At 42.1% G+C, this 15499-nt stretch overlaps 1 protein-coding gene across 11 annotated transcripts in view; it reads left to right on the top strand.

Annotated features, from left to right (window-relative positions):
• Positions 1-15499, top strand: part of UTRN (utrophin) — a 589012-nt gene that overhangs the window by 49128 nt on the left and 524385 nt on the right. For 5 of the 11 annotated variants that reach the window (XM_074397328.1, XM_074397321.1, XM_074397325.1 and 2 more), the window contains exon 1: positions 7899-11868. The exons of 3 other annotated variants lie outside the window; for them this stretch is intronic. In XM_074397328.1, coding sequence (XP_074253429.1) covers positions 11775-11868 — 94 coding nt within the window. In that variant the 5' untranslated portion in view covers positions 7899-11774. 3 more of the 11 variants (XM_074397320.1, XM_074397329.1, XM_074397330.1) reach the window with 3 other exon arrangements.

Raw genomic sequence — 15499 nt, 5'->3', positions numbered from 1 at the left:
TGCAGTGGTGTGATCTTGGCTCACTGCAATCTCCACCTCCCAGGTTCAAGTGATTCTCCTGCCTCAGCCTCCCAAGTAGCTGGCTCCTGTCACCACACCCAGCTAATTTTTGTATTTATATTTTTAGTAGAGATGGTGTTTTGTCATGTTGGCCAGGCTGGTTTTGAACTCCTGACCTCAGGTGATCCACCCACCTCTGCCTCCCAAAGTGCTGGGATTACAGGTGTGAGCCACTGCACCCAGCCTGATATGAACCTTTTAATTCAATAAAATATTCCTGTAACAGACATTGTCCCATTGATATTTCTACACCATCTTATTCATACTCAGATTTTTCGTATAACATGTCACACACAGCATAAGACATTTTCCAAAACATATCAGCTGGTGATTTCTATCATGTTGACGAAGATTATACAACAACATTTAACTTGTAAATTCTCTAATAATGGTAGGTGGGAAATGTTAGGTAAAATGGCATATTGAAAGAAAGGAAAATCTAAAGGTGGATTGCTTAAATGATGGTGATTGTTTTTCCAGTCGGATCTTCTGCAGATGAGAATTCCCTGCATAGATCTCCCAAGGGGTGGCAGATTGGGCTTCTCTGCTTCAGCCAGGGAGGGACGGTTTGCACCTCCTGATGTATTCATCAGCAATACGATGATCCAGTGTCCTTGGCTACTGATTCCAACCTTTTGTTCTCTTCTTGGAGACATGGGAAAAAAGATGCACATATATACTCCAAGTGTAGATTTTGATTATCTTTATTTGTGAAGAAAATTTTTTGTTCACCTCTCATTTCATTCATACGTTCAGTAAATATTTATCCACACACCTACTATGTGCCAGGCACTGTGATAGTCACTAGGCATTAAAAACGTATATTGGTGATCGGTGCTAACATTATTTTCAAACTATTTTAAGAGAGGACTTGTAAATTAAAAGAAGTAATGTATCCACAGACAAAGGCTTTTTTATTTTCCCCTACAAAATTGCTACTGAATAGAGAATGAAGATGATTTACACTTCTGACATCATTGCCTAATGTTGGGTTTCTGTGCCTGGGCTCATTATGCTGTGGAGGCAAATGGTGTTTTGAGCGTCTTAGTTTCACCGAAACGCTGCACCTGTTGCGTCTATTCTTGCGTATGAAATCCAGAGCCCGGAGTCACTTGTTTTCATTTCCTTTTCCTCCTCCCTCTTTCCGGTGTGTGTGTGTGTGTGTGTGGGTGCGGGGGCGTAGATTAGTAGCTCCTGTGAAGAGTAACCACCTTCCTCTTCCGTCAAGGCTATGATTTTAGCGCCCCCAGGAGTGGGAGTGTGTCCCTTTGTCATCTGTCCCTGAAAGAGTCATAATCCGGCAGCCTCAAGAGTGTGAGGCATGGGTTTTTGCCAGAGTTTGGGGTTCTGGGGGAGGGGTGAAGTGGAACCGGCTTTCAGCAGCTGCTGCCGCCACCTGATACCTGGAACCTTACTGCTGTTGAGGAACATGTATTTCCTTTGGCTTCGTCTGCTGTTTGGCTGTGACTCTGAGGAAGACAGGAGGTACTGCATAGTATCATTTACTTTCATAAAAGTAACTCTGAAATCTCTAGGCTTCGTGTTGGTCTAGGCAATGCTCTTGAAAGCCAGGGAGCTCCTTTGCAAGACGCATGCTATGGCCCAGCTATAGCTGGGACCTGGCCCTGAGGTTAATTCCATTCTCAGCACGAATTTGGTGTTTTACTTGGTGTCCTGAAATCTCAGTAATCTCATTTTTCTTTTCTTTTTATTATTATTATTATTATTTTATTGCATTTTAGGTTTTGGGGTACATGTGAAGAACATGCAAGATTGTTGCATAGGTACTTAACTTGTAAAAATTTTGCAGGGATCAGTGAAAATAAATGGGATGAACTTTGAAGTTCAGAGATCTCTAAAAGTGAATACAGACCAAATTATATCCTGATATCCTAATTATATTAAGTAGGGACATCAGTAGTTCCAGTACTACACTGCATTGACAACCTCCAGGAAAATATGGTAGCCTACCATTCCTAATTTAAAATCAGCTTTGTCATGTTTAGTTTATTTATACTTTTATAGACATTCTCTGGAGGAGAGACATTTCATGGAAAGTGAAGATTAATGTAAAACGGCACATAAGTGGTCTTGACTTGCAGTCTCAGGAATGGTTTGTTCACCATTGAGGACTGCCCTGGAATAAGAGAGATTAGCTTCGTTTTTGTCTTATTTCAGGGTCACCCTTTCTCCTTTGTACCTTCCGACATTGTTTCTGAGTTCCCTCCTCCCAACTGCCACCCGCTCCTTTGGAACTCTGTGGAGCATTTTAATAATTGGTTGTTTGTGCCTGTCTGGCCTCTGAGGGCTCACTCCCACCTGTTTCCTCAGCGTCTGCCTTCTCCTTCCCACTTCAGGCATGTTCTGGCCTGCCTCTGTACTTGAGCCTGATTCCTGAGGCAGTGATACGGCAGGTGCCTCCACTCTCCGTCTATAGCTCTTGCCTTGCCTGGCCTGGAAACTGGCTTTTTCACTGCTGTACTGCATGGAACAGAGTAGGCCCTCCATAAACCTATCAGCCGACTGGCTCTTCCAAGTGCTCTTTCCGGGAATTCTGGCCCTGGGAACCCACTGTAGAATATCATGGTCATAAATAATCTCTCGAGTGATAACTGTGACTTAAATTTTCTAGTTCTCATCTGACTACCTCTTAATATCATCCTGGAAATCTATTTATACCATCTTGGAAATCCTGGAACTGATTATTATTATTATTTTTTCAGGCAGAGGCTTGTTCTGTTGCCCAGACTGGAATGCAACGGCATGATCTTGGCTCACTGCAACCTCTGCCTCCCAGATTCAAGCAATTCGCTTGCTTCAGCCTCCCGAGTAGCTGGGACCACAAGTATGTGCCACCGTGCCTGGCTAGTTTTTGTATTTTTAGTAGAGATGGGGTTTCACCATATTGGCCAGGCTGGTCTCGAACTCCTGACCTCGTGATCCACCCGCCTCAGCCCCCCAAAGTGCTGGGATTACAGGTGTGAACCACGGCACCCGGCCCCTGTGGCTGATTTGAAATACTTCTGGTTAGTTCCTCAGCATCAGTTCTGCCTAATGAACACCTAGGCTCTTCATTGTCTCCCCATTCTTGGCTCTAAGTTGACACAAGTAGATGATGATGTCTCATTCCCAAATAGAGATATGACACATGAGAGTGGGTGAGCGTGGCCGTGGTTGGACAGGACTATTTTTGTGTGGCACCAGGTGCAGCAGGATCTACAGATGACTCACATGTGTTAATACATCTTCCGAGCATCCCACATCCCTCAGATTTGCATGTGGGTATTTGCAGGAGGAAGCACACAGAATCCTGGGATCAGGGTTGAGAGGCATACAGGTGTGGCTGCCGGGCTGCGGCCGGTGGTGTCCAGTGGGAGGCAGGTTGCAGACAGGGAAATGTTGCCTCATGGAGGGTGACGCTGATATGGTGAGAACTTCAGTCCAGACTCCGACATCTCCACAGACAAGCTGAATGACGGTAAACAATGTTCAGGGATTGGAAGACATCAGCACACTCACCTGCAGAGAGCCAGCCGGAAGACAGGCAGTGGCACAAGTTTTCTGAGGTAGAGATTGTGACTGCAGGTGACGAAGGAAAAAAGTATTATGCAAACAATATTGGGGCTTACAGGCTGGCAGGCCCTGTGGGACACTAGGTCACTTTTCTCACTGTTTTTTTTTTTTTCCTGCCAACACCAAAGGATAATCTCTAGGTGTCTCTTCTTCACATCTTCCCATGAAGCTTGAGCGTTCAAGAGCTCACCAGAAACTGGAGAAAATTTTCCCACTATTACAGCAAGTATCCTTCGAGAAAATTCGCCTGCTGACCTTTGTTCCACAGCCCAGCAGGTTGCCACCTGATTTATAACAACAGAACGTGTAGACAGTCCAGACAAATTACTCCTTTTTTTTTTAAGTAATATTTTAAAATTCCTTTCTTTTTGAACTATTTGGGTTGTTTTATTAATTTTGTTCACTGTTGCCTTAAAGACACTTCTTGCCTCCCTGAAGAACTCTTGGCCTTCCTTCCTGCCACTAGAGTGAGAAGTTCTAAGCTAGAGGAATCATCCCAGGGATGACTGCTTTAAGCAGCCAGTAATGTATGGTTGCGTTCTTGGCCTTGGCAGGCGGGACCCTGCTTCTACTAAGCGATGGCATTGCTTGGCTTCCATGCAGTGTCTTTATGTTTTCCTGCAGATGCTGTCAGCCACTGGAGGCCTCACCTTACTGGGTTCCAGACAGCTGCCACTTCTGTTTAGAAGCAGCACTGCCAGTGAGCCTGCCACATACAACACACACACAGACAAACACACACACACACACACACACACACACACACACACTTATGAGAGGAGGGGCTGGGTTCCAGACAGCTGCCACTTCTGTTTAAAAGCAACTCTGTCAGTGAGAAACCCTGCTACATATGACACACACACAAACACACAATCACACATACTTGCACACACACACTTGTGAGAAGAGGGACTGGGTTCCAGACAGCTGCCACTTCTGTTTACAAGCAACTCTGCAAGTGAGAAACCCTGGCACCCACAACACACGCAGAGACACACACGCAACACACACAGACACACACACACATACACACTCACACACACTTGTGAGAGGAGGGCCACCCTGGGAGGAAACCCTGAGTCCCCCCGTCTTAGCACACTCCTATTGCCTGGTGGAGGGAGAAGCTGTGTGCCCCTATTACTACCTGTCTTCACCCCCTCATTAAGGACTTTGGTGCAATTACTATCTACCTCTTAATTTCACTACCTGCATGTAGCTTTCCTGAGAAAGGTTATAATTTCATCTTGAAATACAACTTCTAGGGATTTTCTTTTTAATTCACCATTCCAAGTAGGTGTCTTTGTCTGTTGGCACATTAGAAAATGAAACCAATACTTAAATGTGATTTACCCACTTTTGCTGGCATGCTCTTTAAGGTCTGCCTCTGAGGTCTGGCTCTGCGTGGTTTGGAATACTTTATTATTATTTTTTTCTTGAGATGGAGTCTTGCTCTGTTGCCCAGGCTGGAGTGCAGTGGTGTGAGCTTGGCTCACTGCAACCTCTGCCTCCTGCCAGTGATTCTCACACCTCACCCTCCCGAATAGCTGGGATTACAGGTACACAACACCAAGCCTGGCTGATTTTTGTATTTTTAGTAGAGACGGGGTCTTACCAGGTTGGCCAGGCTGGTCTCGAACTCCTGACCGCAGGTGATCTGCCTACCTTGGCTTCCTAAAGTGCTAGGATTACAGGCATGAGCCACCTCACACAGCCTGGAATACTTTCTAAGCTCTTTGATGATGGGGGCTTAGATTTAGCTCTCTCTAGCTTAATTTTGTTGATTATAATGTCATTCAATCCCATTAGTATACTAATATGGAAACAAAGGCATGAATTCAGATTTTATTTATATCTTCATGCTTCGGAAAAACAATCTCATGAGAAATTACTCAGCCTGTCAAATACCATCCTTGACATTACGTTTTTGGGTTTGTTTGTTTTTAAAAAAGTTTTTATTGGCCTTTGCTTTTTATAATTTTTTGAACCATACCAACAGTAACATAATGAGTATTTTTAGACATGTGCTGTTAAAATCATGTGGAAATTCTTTTTATGTCGACACAAAGTATTTTGTTTATCTTTATTGTGATCAAGAACTAAGGTAGAATTGCCTAGCTAGAAATGAGTTAAAATAAACCTGACATGCTCTTTGATTATGGATAAGTTGTATTCCAAACTTAGTTTTGAAAAGTTTTACTCTGATGAAAATATTAAGGAGAGTTAATTAGATTGTGAGACTCCTGAGGACAGCTGATGCCTTTTTCATTTTTACATTCTTCTTGGGTGCCGTGTAGATGATCATTATAGTCATGGGACTTGGTTCCGATTGTAGAGAGCTGTGTGAACTGCATAGACCAGATGAGATTCCATCCTTGCATGGGAACCCTTTAAGCATTTTGAAACTGGGCAGGCGAAGGTTATGAGAAAGATTACTCTGGGCTCTGTGGGAGAGTGATTTGGAGGGAAGAGGCCCTAGAGCCCCAGGGAACATTGCAGGTGGCTTTGCCAGGAGACCAGGTAGAAGATGTGTTGAGGGTGGGCAGGAAATGGATGAAGCTGTGGATTTCAGAGGTACAGATCCATCATCCTTCATCTGCAGCTACACTATTGAAGAAGACCTCTGAAAACCAGAAGGTATTTTATTTGTAGCTCATTTGGCAGGAAAACTTGAGCTTGACCTGAACTCACTGGATGTTGATGCCTGGCCTGAACAGCTGGGACTCTTTTAAAGTCCTTATGTATCTCAGGCATCCTTCATAAAATGTATGTATTTGGTGCAGGACTGTTAATGTATTTGATTAAGAGAAATTGCTGTGGATTTTGCTGGTTTTTGTTTTCACTGTAATATATGACTTGTGCTATATAACATTTCTCAAATGAGAAGAGTTCGGGTTCAGCAGCACCCCTGACCCTAGGGTTTTGGAAAAGGGCTTTTGAAACTGTTTGACTCTTGTTTACAGGATAAGGTTGATGAAACTGACTGATAAGAAATGGAGGCAAGATCTATGGAAGAAAAGAACATTTCTGGGAAGACTCCAAAGTCAGTGATGACACTGCCTCATTAACATGAAGGGAAGCAGAACTTTTGGAGGGGTCAGAAATATTCAGTAGACAGGCATGATTTATTGAAAAGATTGCATCTTGAATTTTTGGAGCGTTGCTTGTATGTGATCTTGGATTGAATCATGGACCAGAAAAAGGGGGCAATTGCAGAAATTTTAAAAAGACCTATAGATTAGTTCACGGTTTTTCATCTGTGTGAATTCTCTGATTTTGATCATTGTACTCTGGTTATGTAGGATGGTAATATTAGGGAAAGCTGGATGAAGAGAATATGAGAACCCTGTGTACTTTTTTTTTTTTTTAACCACTTCTTTTACAAGTCTAAGATTATTTCAAGATAAAATGTTTGAAGAATGAGAAAAAGAGCTGTTTGTCCTATCAGGGAATGGCATTATCCACGATGCTTTTAAGTAGAGAGTATCTATTAGCAGAAGTCTAGTTTTCTTGGAGAATTTGAAGTCTAAAAGTACAAATCAAGTAAAATTTCAGTCAGGTCTAAACCCCCTCCCAACTTTTTCTTTTTAAAATGCTGACCTGGTTTCTGTCATAAGATTATCTTTTTATAATCTGATCTGAGAAAAATGCTTGACTCTAGTGTAAGCGTATAAAGAAGAGTTCTAGGATGGGTGTGGTGGTTTGCATCTGTAATCCCAGCACTTTAGGAGGCCAGAGTGGGCATATCGCTTGAGGTCAGGAGTTTGAGACCAGCCTGACCAACATAGCGAAACCTGTCTCTACTAAAAATACAAAAATTATTCGAGCGTGGTGGTGCGTGCTAGTAATCCCAGGTCCTTAGGAGGCTGAGGTAGGAGAATTGCTTGAACCTGGGAGGTGGAGGTTGCAGTGAGTCGGAATTGTGCCACTGCACTCCAGCCTGGCAACAGAACAAGACTGCGTCTAAAGAAAAAAAGGAAGAGTTATAAAATGAAACCAGCGGTCTCTGGAGAGTTCATGGGAAGTGCCATAACTTGTCCTTTGCATTTAGTGCCCCTGGTGTTGGAGGGTGTGGTTTGGCTCTAGTTCTTGTCTGCAGCTCTGCCGGGTGAGGTATAGGTTTATTAGTTAGGACTGATAGTTATAATATTAATTTTAAAGCCAAGAGCATTTGCAGATAACAGGGAAGAATGAAGAAGATGTCCACCTATCATGGCCAAGGTCAGCTCACCTGGATTTTGTGGTGCTGATGCTGCTGGGTATGTATTTCCTCCGTGGAGAGAGGATTCGTTTCTGAATTCCTTTGCTTCCCTCTCTCACTTCGACACCACCTCCTGTAGTTTCAGCTAATTTGTTCTGTAATTCTTTCTCCACCCCAATTCTTTCTTTCCTTTTTGACGAGAGTAGACCTAGGCTGGCAGCCAGTTGCTACTGAGCTATAATAGAGCTAGTGGTATGAACAAAATTTGATTACTGCTGTCAACACTAGATTGAATAAGAAAGTGCATACCCTAGACAGATACTTGCAACATAAATGGTCTATTGATTTCACAAGAACTAGAAAATGAGGCCACCGTGTAATCTAGCAGAAGAACGGATCTGTGAATAGAGTGGGTCCTGACATTGCAGAGCAGTTTTCAAAAGTGCCCTCCTATTCGATCTTTTTAGAAGCTTCAGATAAACTGATTGTAGCTTCTGATGTTTCTCACCATCAAGTATTTACAGAAACTCCGGTGAAACCTTTGCACTTGTGTTTGTTCAATGATTTGCTTTTCCTACATAGCATCTGGTTTAGAAGCTACATTGGCTGTTACAGACCTTATTTGCTTCTGAGCTATCGTGACATTTCCACTTAGCTTAATATGAATGTTTTAGAAGTTTCTCACCATGGAAAGTTCTATTTGGCGTATGATAGTTCAATGGTCAGTTTCATAGTCAGCTCTACGGCAAGAAATAAATAAAACAATGGCTTACATATTACAGCCTTGGGACATGGAAACTTTTTTGCAAGATGGATGAGTCATATTATTAATACATGTTGCAAGGCCGGAGGCCTTACAGTAAAAAATAAAGAAGAAAGTTTTTATTTTTGAAAGTTAATAGCCTTCTGGTATTTTCTTTGTTATACTTTGTGTAGATTTTGTTCTGTTTAGTTTAAAGGGGCTCAAAAAATAAATCCTAAAATAGAATGTTTTAGGAAAAAGGTAATTGACATCATTGCACATGAATTTGTCAAACACAGTAAGGTCTGAATAAAAAAAGAGATCTTCCCTTTGATGTAGATTTGTTGGAATAATTACTATTCTCCCAGTACCATGCATTTGAAAGGGGAAGAAGAAATTGCTGCTAGTTTCTAGATCCTGACTTGTCTTCCTTGGCTACCTTCAAAATTTGACATCCTTAATCTTAAATCACATCTGGTCTAAAATTTCTTCCTATAAACAGTTATGACTATTTACTGACAAAAGGCTGCTTTTATTGTGCCTGTTTCTATTTTAGAGGAGGGCACATGTTGAAAGACAGGTGGAAAGAACTGATTTATAAAGATTGAAATGTCGTATTTACATTTAGAATTTCATTCCCGACCAGTTTTCAAAAGAACCCTTTGGTAGAGGAAGCAGGGCCACTGCTTTCACAGCCTCTTACTGTAGATAGAAATGTAGCAATATTTAGCTGGTGTGAACCCATACAGCTACACCAGGAAAAATGTTGAATGTCTTTGGTTCCTTTTGAAAAATAGCCACTATTAAAGACAAACACCTTCAGAACCTCACTTCAGCATTGAAGTCAGTATCCATTCTGACTAGGGGGGACCACGCCTCAATGGCTGTTCTGTATTTTGAATATTTATTCCTGATTCTATAAATGAAGACAGTTTGGGCTATGGATAAAAGATGGGTTTCAATAACCATTAAGGAAATGCAAATCAAGCCACAATGAAATGTCAACTCATACCCAGTAGGATGGTGATAATAAAAAAGACAAATAATAGCAAGTATTGGTGAGGATGTGGAGAAATTTGGTATCCACATACACTGCTAGTAGGAATGTAAAAGGATGCAGCCACTTTGGAAAACTGTCTGGCAGTTCTTCCAAAGGTTAAGCATAGGACTGCCATATGCCCCAGTAATTCTACTTCTGGGTGAACACACATACACACACACACACACACACACACACACACCCCCCCAAGAGACATGAAAATATATGTCCACATAAAAAAACGTGTGCACAAATGCTTATAGCAGAATTACAAGTATTAGCTAAAAGATAAAAACAACCCAAATGTCCATGAACTGATAAATACAGAGTAAAATATAGTCTATACAATGGAATATTTTAGAAAGAAATGAAACACTCATACATGCTACAACATGGATGGACTTTGAAAACATTATGCTAAGTGAAATAAACTAGTCACCAAAAATATGCTGTATGATTTATTTTATGTGAAATGTACAGAATAGGCAACTCTATAGAGACCGGAAGTAGATTTTAGTGGTTACCTTGGGCTAAGGAATGGGGATTGATCCTGATGAGGGCCGTAGAACTCTGTGAGAATACTAAAAAACATCAAATTATACAGTGCACATGAGCTGATTTTGTAATATGTGAATTATGTATCAATGAAGTTTGATGCAAAAAAATATTTTATTGGGTATTGACTGTGTGACATCATCTGTATCTCAGCGCTTTTCTGGGTCTGTTTCCCTCCGACAGTCCTAGAAGACCAGTGAAGTCAGCCCTTCCATTTTACAGATTTGGAGACTGAGGCTCAGAGAGAGAGAGTATTTTGCCAGAGTTATACAGTTGCTAGTCTAAGGAAAATGCAGAGATGAGGAGAAGGAGTGTAGGGTAAGTACTGTCAGTTTCTCTTTTCTGTACTGCAGTCAGGAGCAGAATGAGAGATGCCTTTAGGTGGGTGGATCACCTGAGGTTGGGAGTTCGAGACCAGCCTGACCAACATAGAAAAAACCTATCTCTACTAAAAATACAAAAATCAACCGGGTGTTGGGGCGCATGCCTATAATCCCAGCTACTCAGGAGGCTGAGGCAGGGGAATCGCTTGAACCTGGGAGGTGGAGGTTGGGGTGAGCTGAGATTCTGCCATTGCACTCCAGCCTGGATAACAAGAGCAAAACTCCATCTCAAAAAAAAAAAAAAAAAAAAAAAAAAAAGTAGAAAATTTTTATTTCACAGCAAGCAAGAAAAGAAATGAGAGAAGGACTAGAAAGTAGATGTGATTATATGAATAATGATTTTTCTTGCTTTTTGCATGTATGTGACACATGCAGAAGTGACAGAAAGAGTTTGAGATCATCCTGACCAACATGGTCAAACCCCGTCTCTACTAAAAATACAAAACAAATAGCTGGGCATGGTGGTGTGTATCTGTAATCCTAACTACTTGGGAGGCTGAGGCATGAGAATTGCTTGAACCTGGGAGGCAGACGTTGTGGTGAGCCAAGATTGCGCCATTGCACTCCAGCCTAGGTGACAAGAGCGAAAATAATAATAATAATAAAGGGAGCAAGGTGACCACAAAAGAGAACAGGCTGGAAAAATTAGTCTAAATAGTGACCTCTTATAGCTGCATGTGGTTAAGTTTATTTTTTCCATAACAGCAATTTCTAAGGGAAGAAGAAGAAATCTTGAGTTTTACTTCCCCAAAGTATATATAGATAACTACAGTGACGTAGTAAGAAGTCTAGTTAATATGTAACGAAACTCTTAAGGCCAGTTGTATCCCCAGGGCAAACGCCTTCTAACACCTTTATTTATCTACAGAGTGGGTAGGGAGGTGGGTGGAGTGCCCCTTCCCAGCTGACACTGTCAAAACAGGAAGCAAAGTTATAATCTCTGTCATACGAACATTCAGAGGCCCTTAGCTGTGACTATTAAAAAAACAGAAAACCTACCTAAGGAGTTTTCACTGACTGCAAAATGTAGCTTCCTGTCTGGTGTTTAGAGGAGGCTGGGTTAGGTTTAGTCAGATCCTCTCGTGGGAAAAATAAAAACCACCAAAAAAAAAAAAAAAAAAAGCCACATACGTACACAGGACGTCCCAGTGTGCAGTTCGGAGGCTGCATTTGCTGTCCACTTCCTCCACATCTTTTTCCTTCTCATCTAAGCAGATGTAGGTGATGAGCGGCCCGGCAGCCACCACGTTTCGCTGGAAAAAGTGCAGATTGGATTGGCCAGGGCATGTAGCTCTCCAGGCTTGTGAGCGATTACCAGGTAAGTTTGTCAACTTGCATGACTTCCAGCCAGGGAGGTTTTCATAAGAAATGTCTATGAAGACAACTCTCTCGTTCCCTTACTGAGTCTCATTTGTCAAGTAACAAAGCTCAGGACCAGGCTGGTGACAGGAACAGGCAGCCTGTCCTTTCTGCTGCCATGTCTGTTGTGGACCCTGGAGAGTAGAGACCAACGCTGTCTGCTTCACGCTTCTCCTTAGGAGGTGGTAACTTACCAGGGTTATTGGCTTCTTTGGAAGAAGCCTTCCAGAATCCCCAAATTTGTGGTAACAAATGTGTTTCACTTTACCTCTCTGTGTTTTCAAATAGCTTACTCTATGCTGACTGTTTACTGCCATATACAGAAAAATCTCCTTTGTGGTGTTGAGTGTAGGCCTCATCTTCTGTTGTATTTGATTTACTTTGTTGGCTAAAAAGGCATTCTGCTTTTTGAAATACTTAGTTTAGAGCTGAGAAAGGGGAAAATAAAACGTTTGTGCTTTGTGGGGCAGTGTAAATGCTGGGGTTTTTGTTTCAATGCAGGCTTGTCTATGAGACATGTATATGCATAATTTCATGTAGGGACAGTATCATGCATTTTTCTCTCCCTGGAGTTTACTTCCGGGGTGACTTAGTTTTTCTGATAAGTTTAGATGTTTATATCTTGTTTAATGTATACATATGTGTACTGGCGTGTGAGCTTTTGGAGGGAAAAAACCCGAAGTGATGTGTTTTACTCGATCATACATATCGTGCATGAATGTTGTCACTATGAAAAAACTTTGAGACTGTTTTTTTAAAGGTTTTTCTTCTTGTGGAATTACTCTTTTCCTCTTAGTGTTTTCCTTCTTAGCTTCAGTGAATGAGGTGGTAAGGGGTTGTAAGTCTTGTCTCTGTAGAGCAAATTTAAAATGATTGGAGCAGCCCCCGCCCCTTGTGTGTGTGTGTGTGTGTGTGTGTGTGTGTGTGTGTGTGTGTGTAGTGAATTGGGTTTCTTGAATAAGTGGCATAGGAGATTGGTGTGCTACAATTCTCATCATTAGCTATTACTTTTTTAAAAAATAACCATGTGATCCCAACGGAAAATCAAAATACCTCTCAGAGACCTGAATTAAAACTCCATGTGGGCCAGGCATGATGGCTCATACCTATAATCCAAGCACTTTGGGAGGCTGAGGTAGGAGGATCACTTGAAGCCTGGAGTTTGACACCACCCTGGGCAACACAGGGAGATTCCATCTCTACAAAAAATTGAAAAATTAGCCAGGCATGGTGGCACATGCCTGTGGGGCCAGCTACTTTGGAGACTGAGGCGGGAGGATAGCTTGAACCTAGGAGTTTGAGACTGCAATGAGCCATGGTTATGACACTGCATTCCAAACTAGACAACGGAAAAATGCCTCGTCCCAAAAACCTGCATAGGAGCAGCAATTGCAGGCTTGTGGCCTCTCGAAGATTTCGTTTGACCGTCACTAAATCCTCTTTGTTACCCCCACTTTAAGAGTCTCTGTAGTTGGCTAGTCTTCATCAAAGGGTCTTGCTATATAGGGTCTAGGGTAACCATAGTGGTTGAAATCAGAAGACAACTAGAAGAAAAGTACAAACAAACCTTTAAATGATAAGCAGGCTTTGACCAGGTGTGGTGACTCATGCCTGTAATCCCAGCACTTTGGGAGGCCGAGGAGGGCAGATCACCTGAGGTCAGGAGTTCTAGACCAGCCTGGCCAACATGATAAAACCCTATCTCTACTAAAAATACAAAAAACAGTCAGGCATGGGCACCTGTAATCCCAGCTACTTGGGAGGCTGAGGCAGGAGAATCACTTGAACCCAGGAGGCAGAAGTTACAGTGAGCTGAGATGGTACCATCACACTCCAGCCTGGGCAACAAGAGAGAAACTCCATCTCAAAATAAATAAATAAATGAACGAATAAGCAGGCTTTTAAATGAGTAGCTACAGTGTTAAATATATTTAAATGCTGTGCTAGTTGAGTTATGGTTCATTTAGATAACATTCTTTCCTATTCTATGACCAATCAAAAGGCTTTAGGAAAATAGCATTTTTTAAAAAAAAATGTATTTCAGGGCATGCTATTTTAATAAAAATAGAAAACCAATGTGTACATGATTTCAAATTTCACAAGGGCCTAGATTCTCTTCTCATCAGTTTTACTGAACTGAATTTTTTAATGTCCATAGTGTAGACTCTTTAGTGAGCTTGTTAGAAATAAGGACATTAAATTTAATGTTAAAAATAATATTTTTGGCTGGGCATAGTGGCTTATGCCTGTAATCCCAGCCCTTTGGGAGGCTGAAGTGGGCAGATCACCTGAGGTCAGGAGTTCGAGACCAGCTTGGCCAATGTGGTGAAACCTTGTTTCTACTAAAAATAGAAAAATTAGCTGGGCATGGTGGTGGGTGCCTGAAATCTCAGCTACTTGGGAGGCCGAGGCAGGTGAATTGCTTGAACCTGGGAGGCAGAGGTTACAGTTAGCTGAGATTGTGCCACTGCACTTCAGCCTGGGTATCAGAGCGAGACACTGTCCAAGAAAAAAGAAAAAAAAAAAAAAATATATATATATATATATATCTCCATCTCTCTCCCTTTCTCTCACTCTCTCTAATCTCCCTATCTCTGTTCATCTCTATCATCATTTTCACCAAATGTTAACAATAGTATAACTGAGGTAAACCAAAATTTTTTAAAAAGCTAGAAAATGCTAAATGAATAATTTGGAGGTGCAATTGGACATTTAGGCATCTATTAAGACCCAGATAACTTATGTCTGGAAGTTGACGCTGCTCAGGAAACCACTTCTGGGAGCTCTGCTTGTCTTGCCATCCTTCCTGCTTTCTTGTCTGCTGACAGGACTCTGCGTCAGCTGTTTCCATTTTTGAATGAAAGGGTAAAAAGATTCACTATTTGGATTTCCCGTTAGAATCACCAACATGCCGGGGCCCCACAGACAGAGATCCTGACTTGATTGGACCGAGACCCTGCTCTGTAGCTTGTCAAAAGCCAGCCAAGAGTGTCCAGTGTGGAGAGTACACAGGGGAATGTATTTGTCCCCCACTAGACTGAAAGCTTCATGGCAGGGACAAGAGGCAGCCTTGTTACTGCTGTCCCCTAGTACCTGAATGTGTGCCTGCTGTGCAGGAGAAACTCAGTAGCTGCTGGTGGAATGAATGAATGCATGAATGAATGAGTGAATGAATGAATGGAGTTCCTTTGAGTAACAGGAATTTGGGAGAAGATTGGACAGAAGCTTAGTTATGGTCTTTGCTGATGTAGGAGAGTATGCTCTGACCAGTGACTGTCCTCTTGGAAGACGTGCCAGGAAAGGTCACAGGTGACTTATCTGGCAGAACCCTGAACAGACCTCTCAGAAGAGACAAGGCTCCAGGGCGGTGGTGTCCTTAAGAGGTAAGGCAGGTTGAGAACTTTGAGAAAGAGAATTTCATCAGGAGCTGGGTGTGTGTGCACGAATGTAGATTTGAGACCAGGTGGGGACACTCCTGGGAGGATCTCCTCAACTGTGGCTCTTTATTTTTATTTTTAAATATATTTTTTTGAGACAAAGTCTCGCTCTGTTGCCCAGCCTGGAATGCAATGACAGTCATAGCTCACTGC

Source organism: Saimiri boliviensis, chromosome 4 (genome assembly GCF_048565385.1).
Source record: "Saimiri boliviensis isolate mSaiBol1 chromosome 4, mSaiBol1.pri, whole genome shotgun sequence".
NCBI classification, from domain to species: domain Eukaryota; kingdom Metazoa; phylum Chordata; class Mammalia; order Primates; family Cebidae; genus Saimiri; species Saimiri boliviensis.
This window is presented reverse-complemented; position numbering and strand designations above follow the sequence as displayed.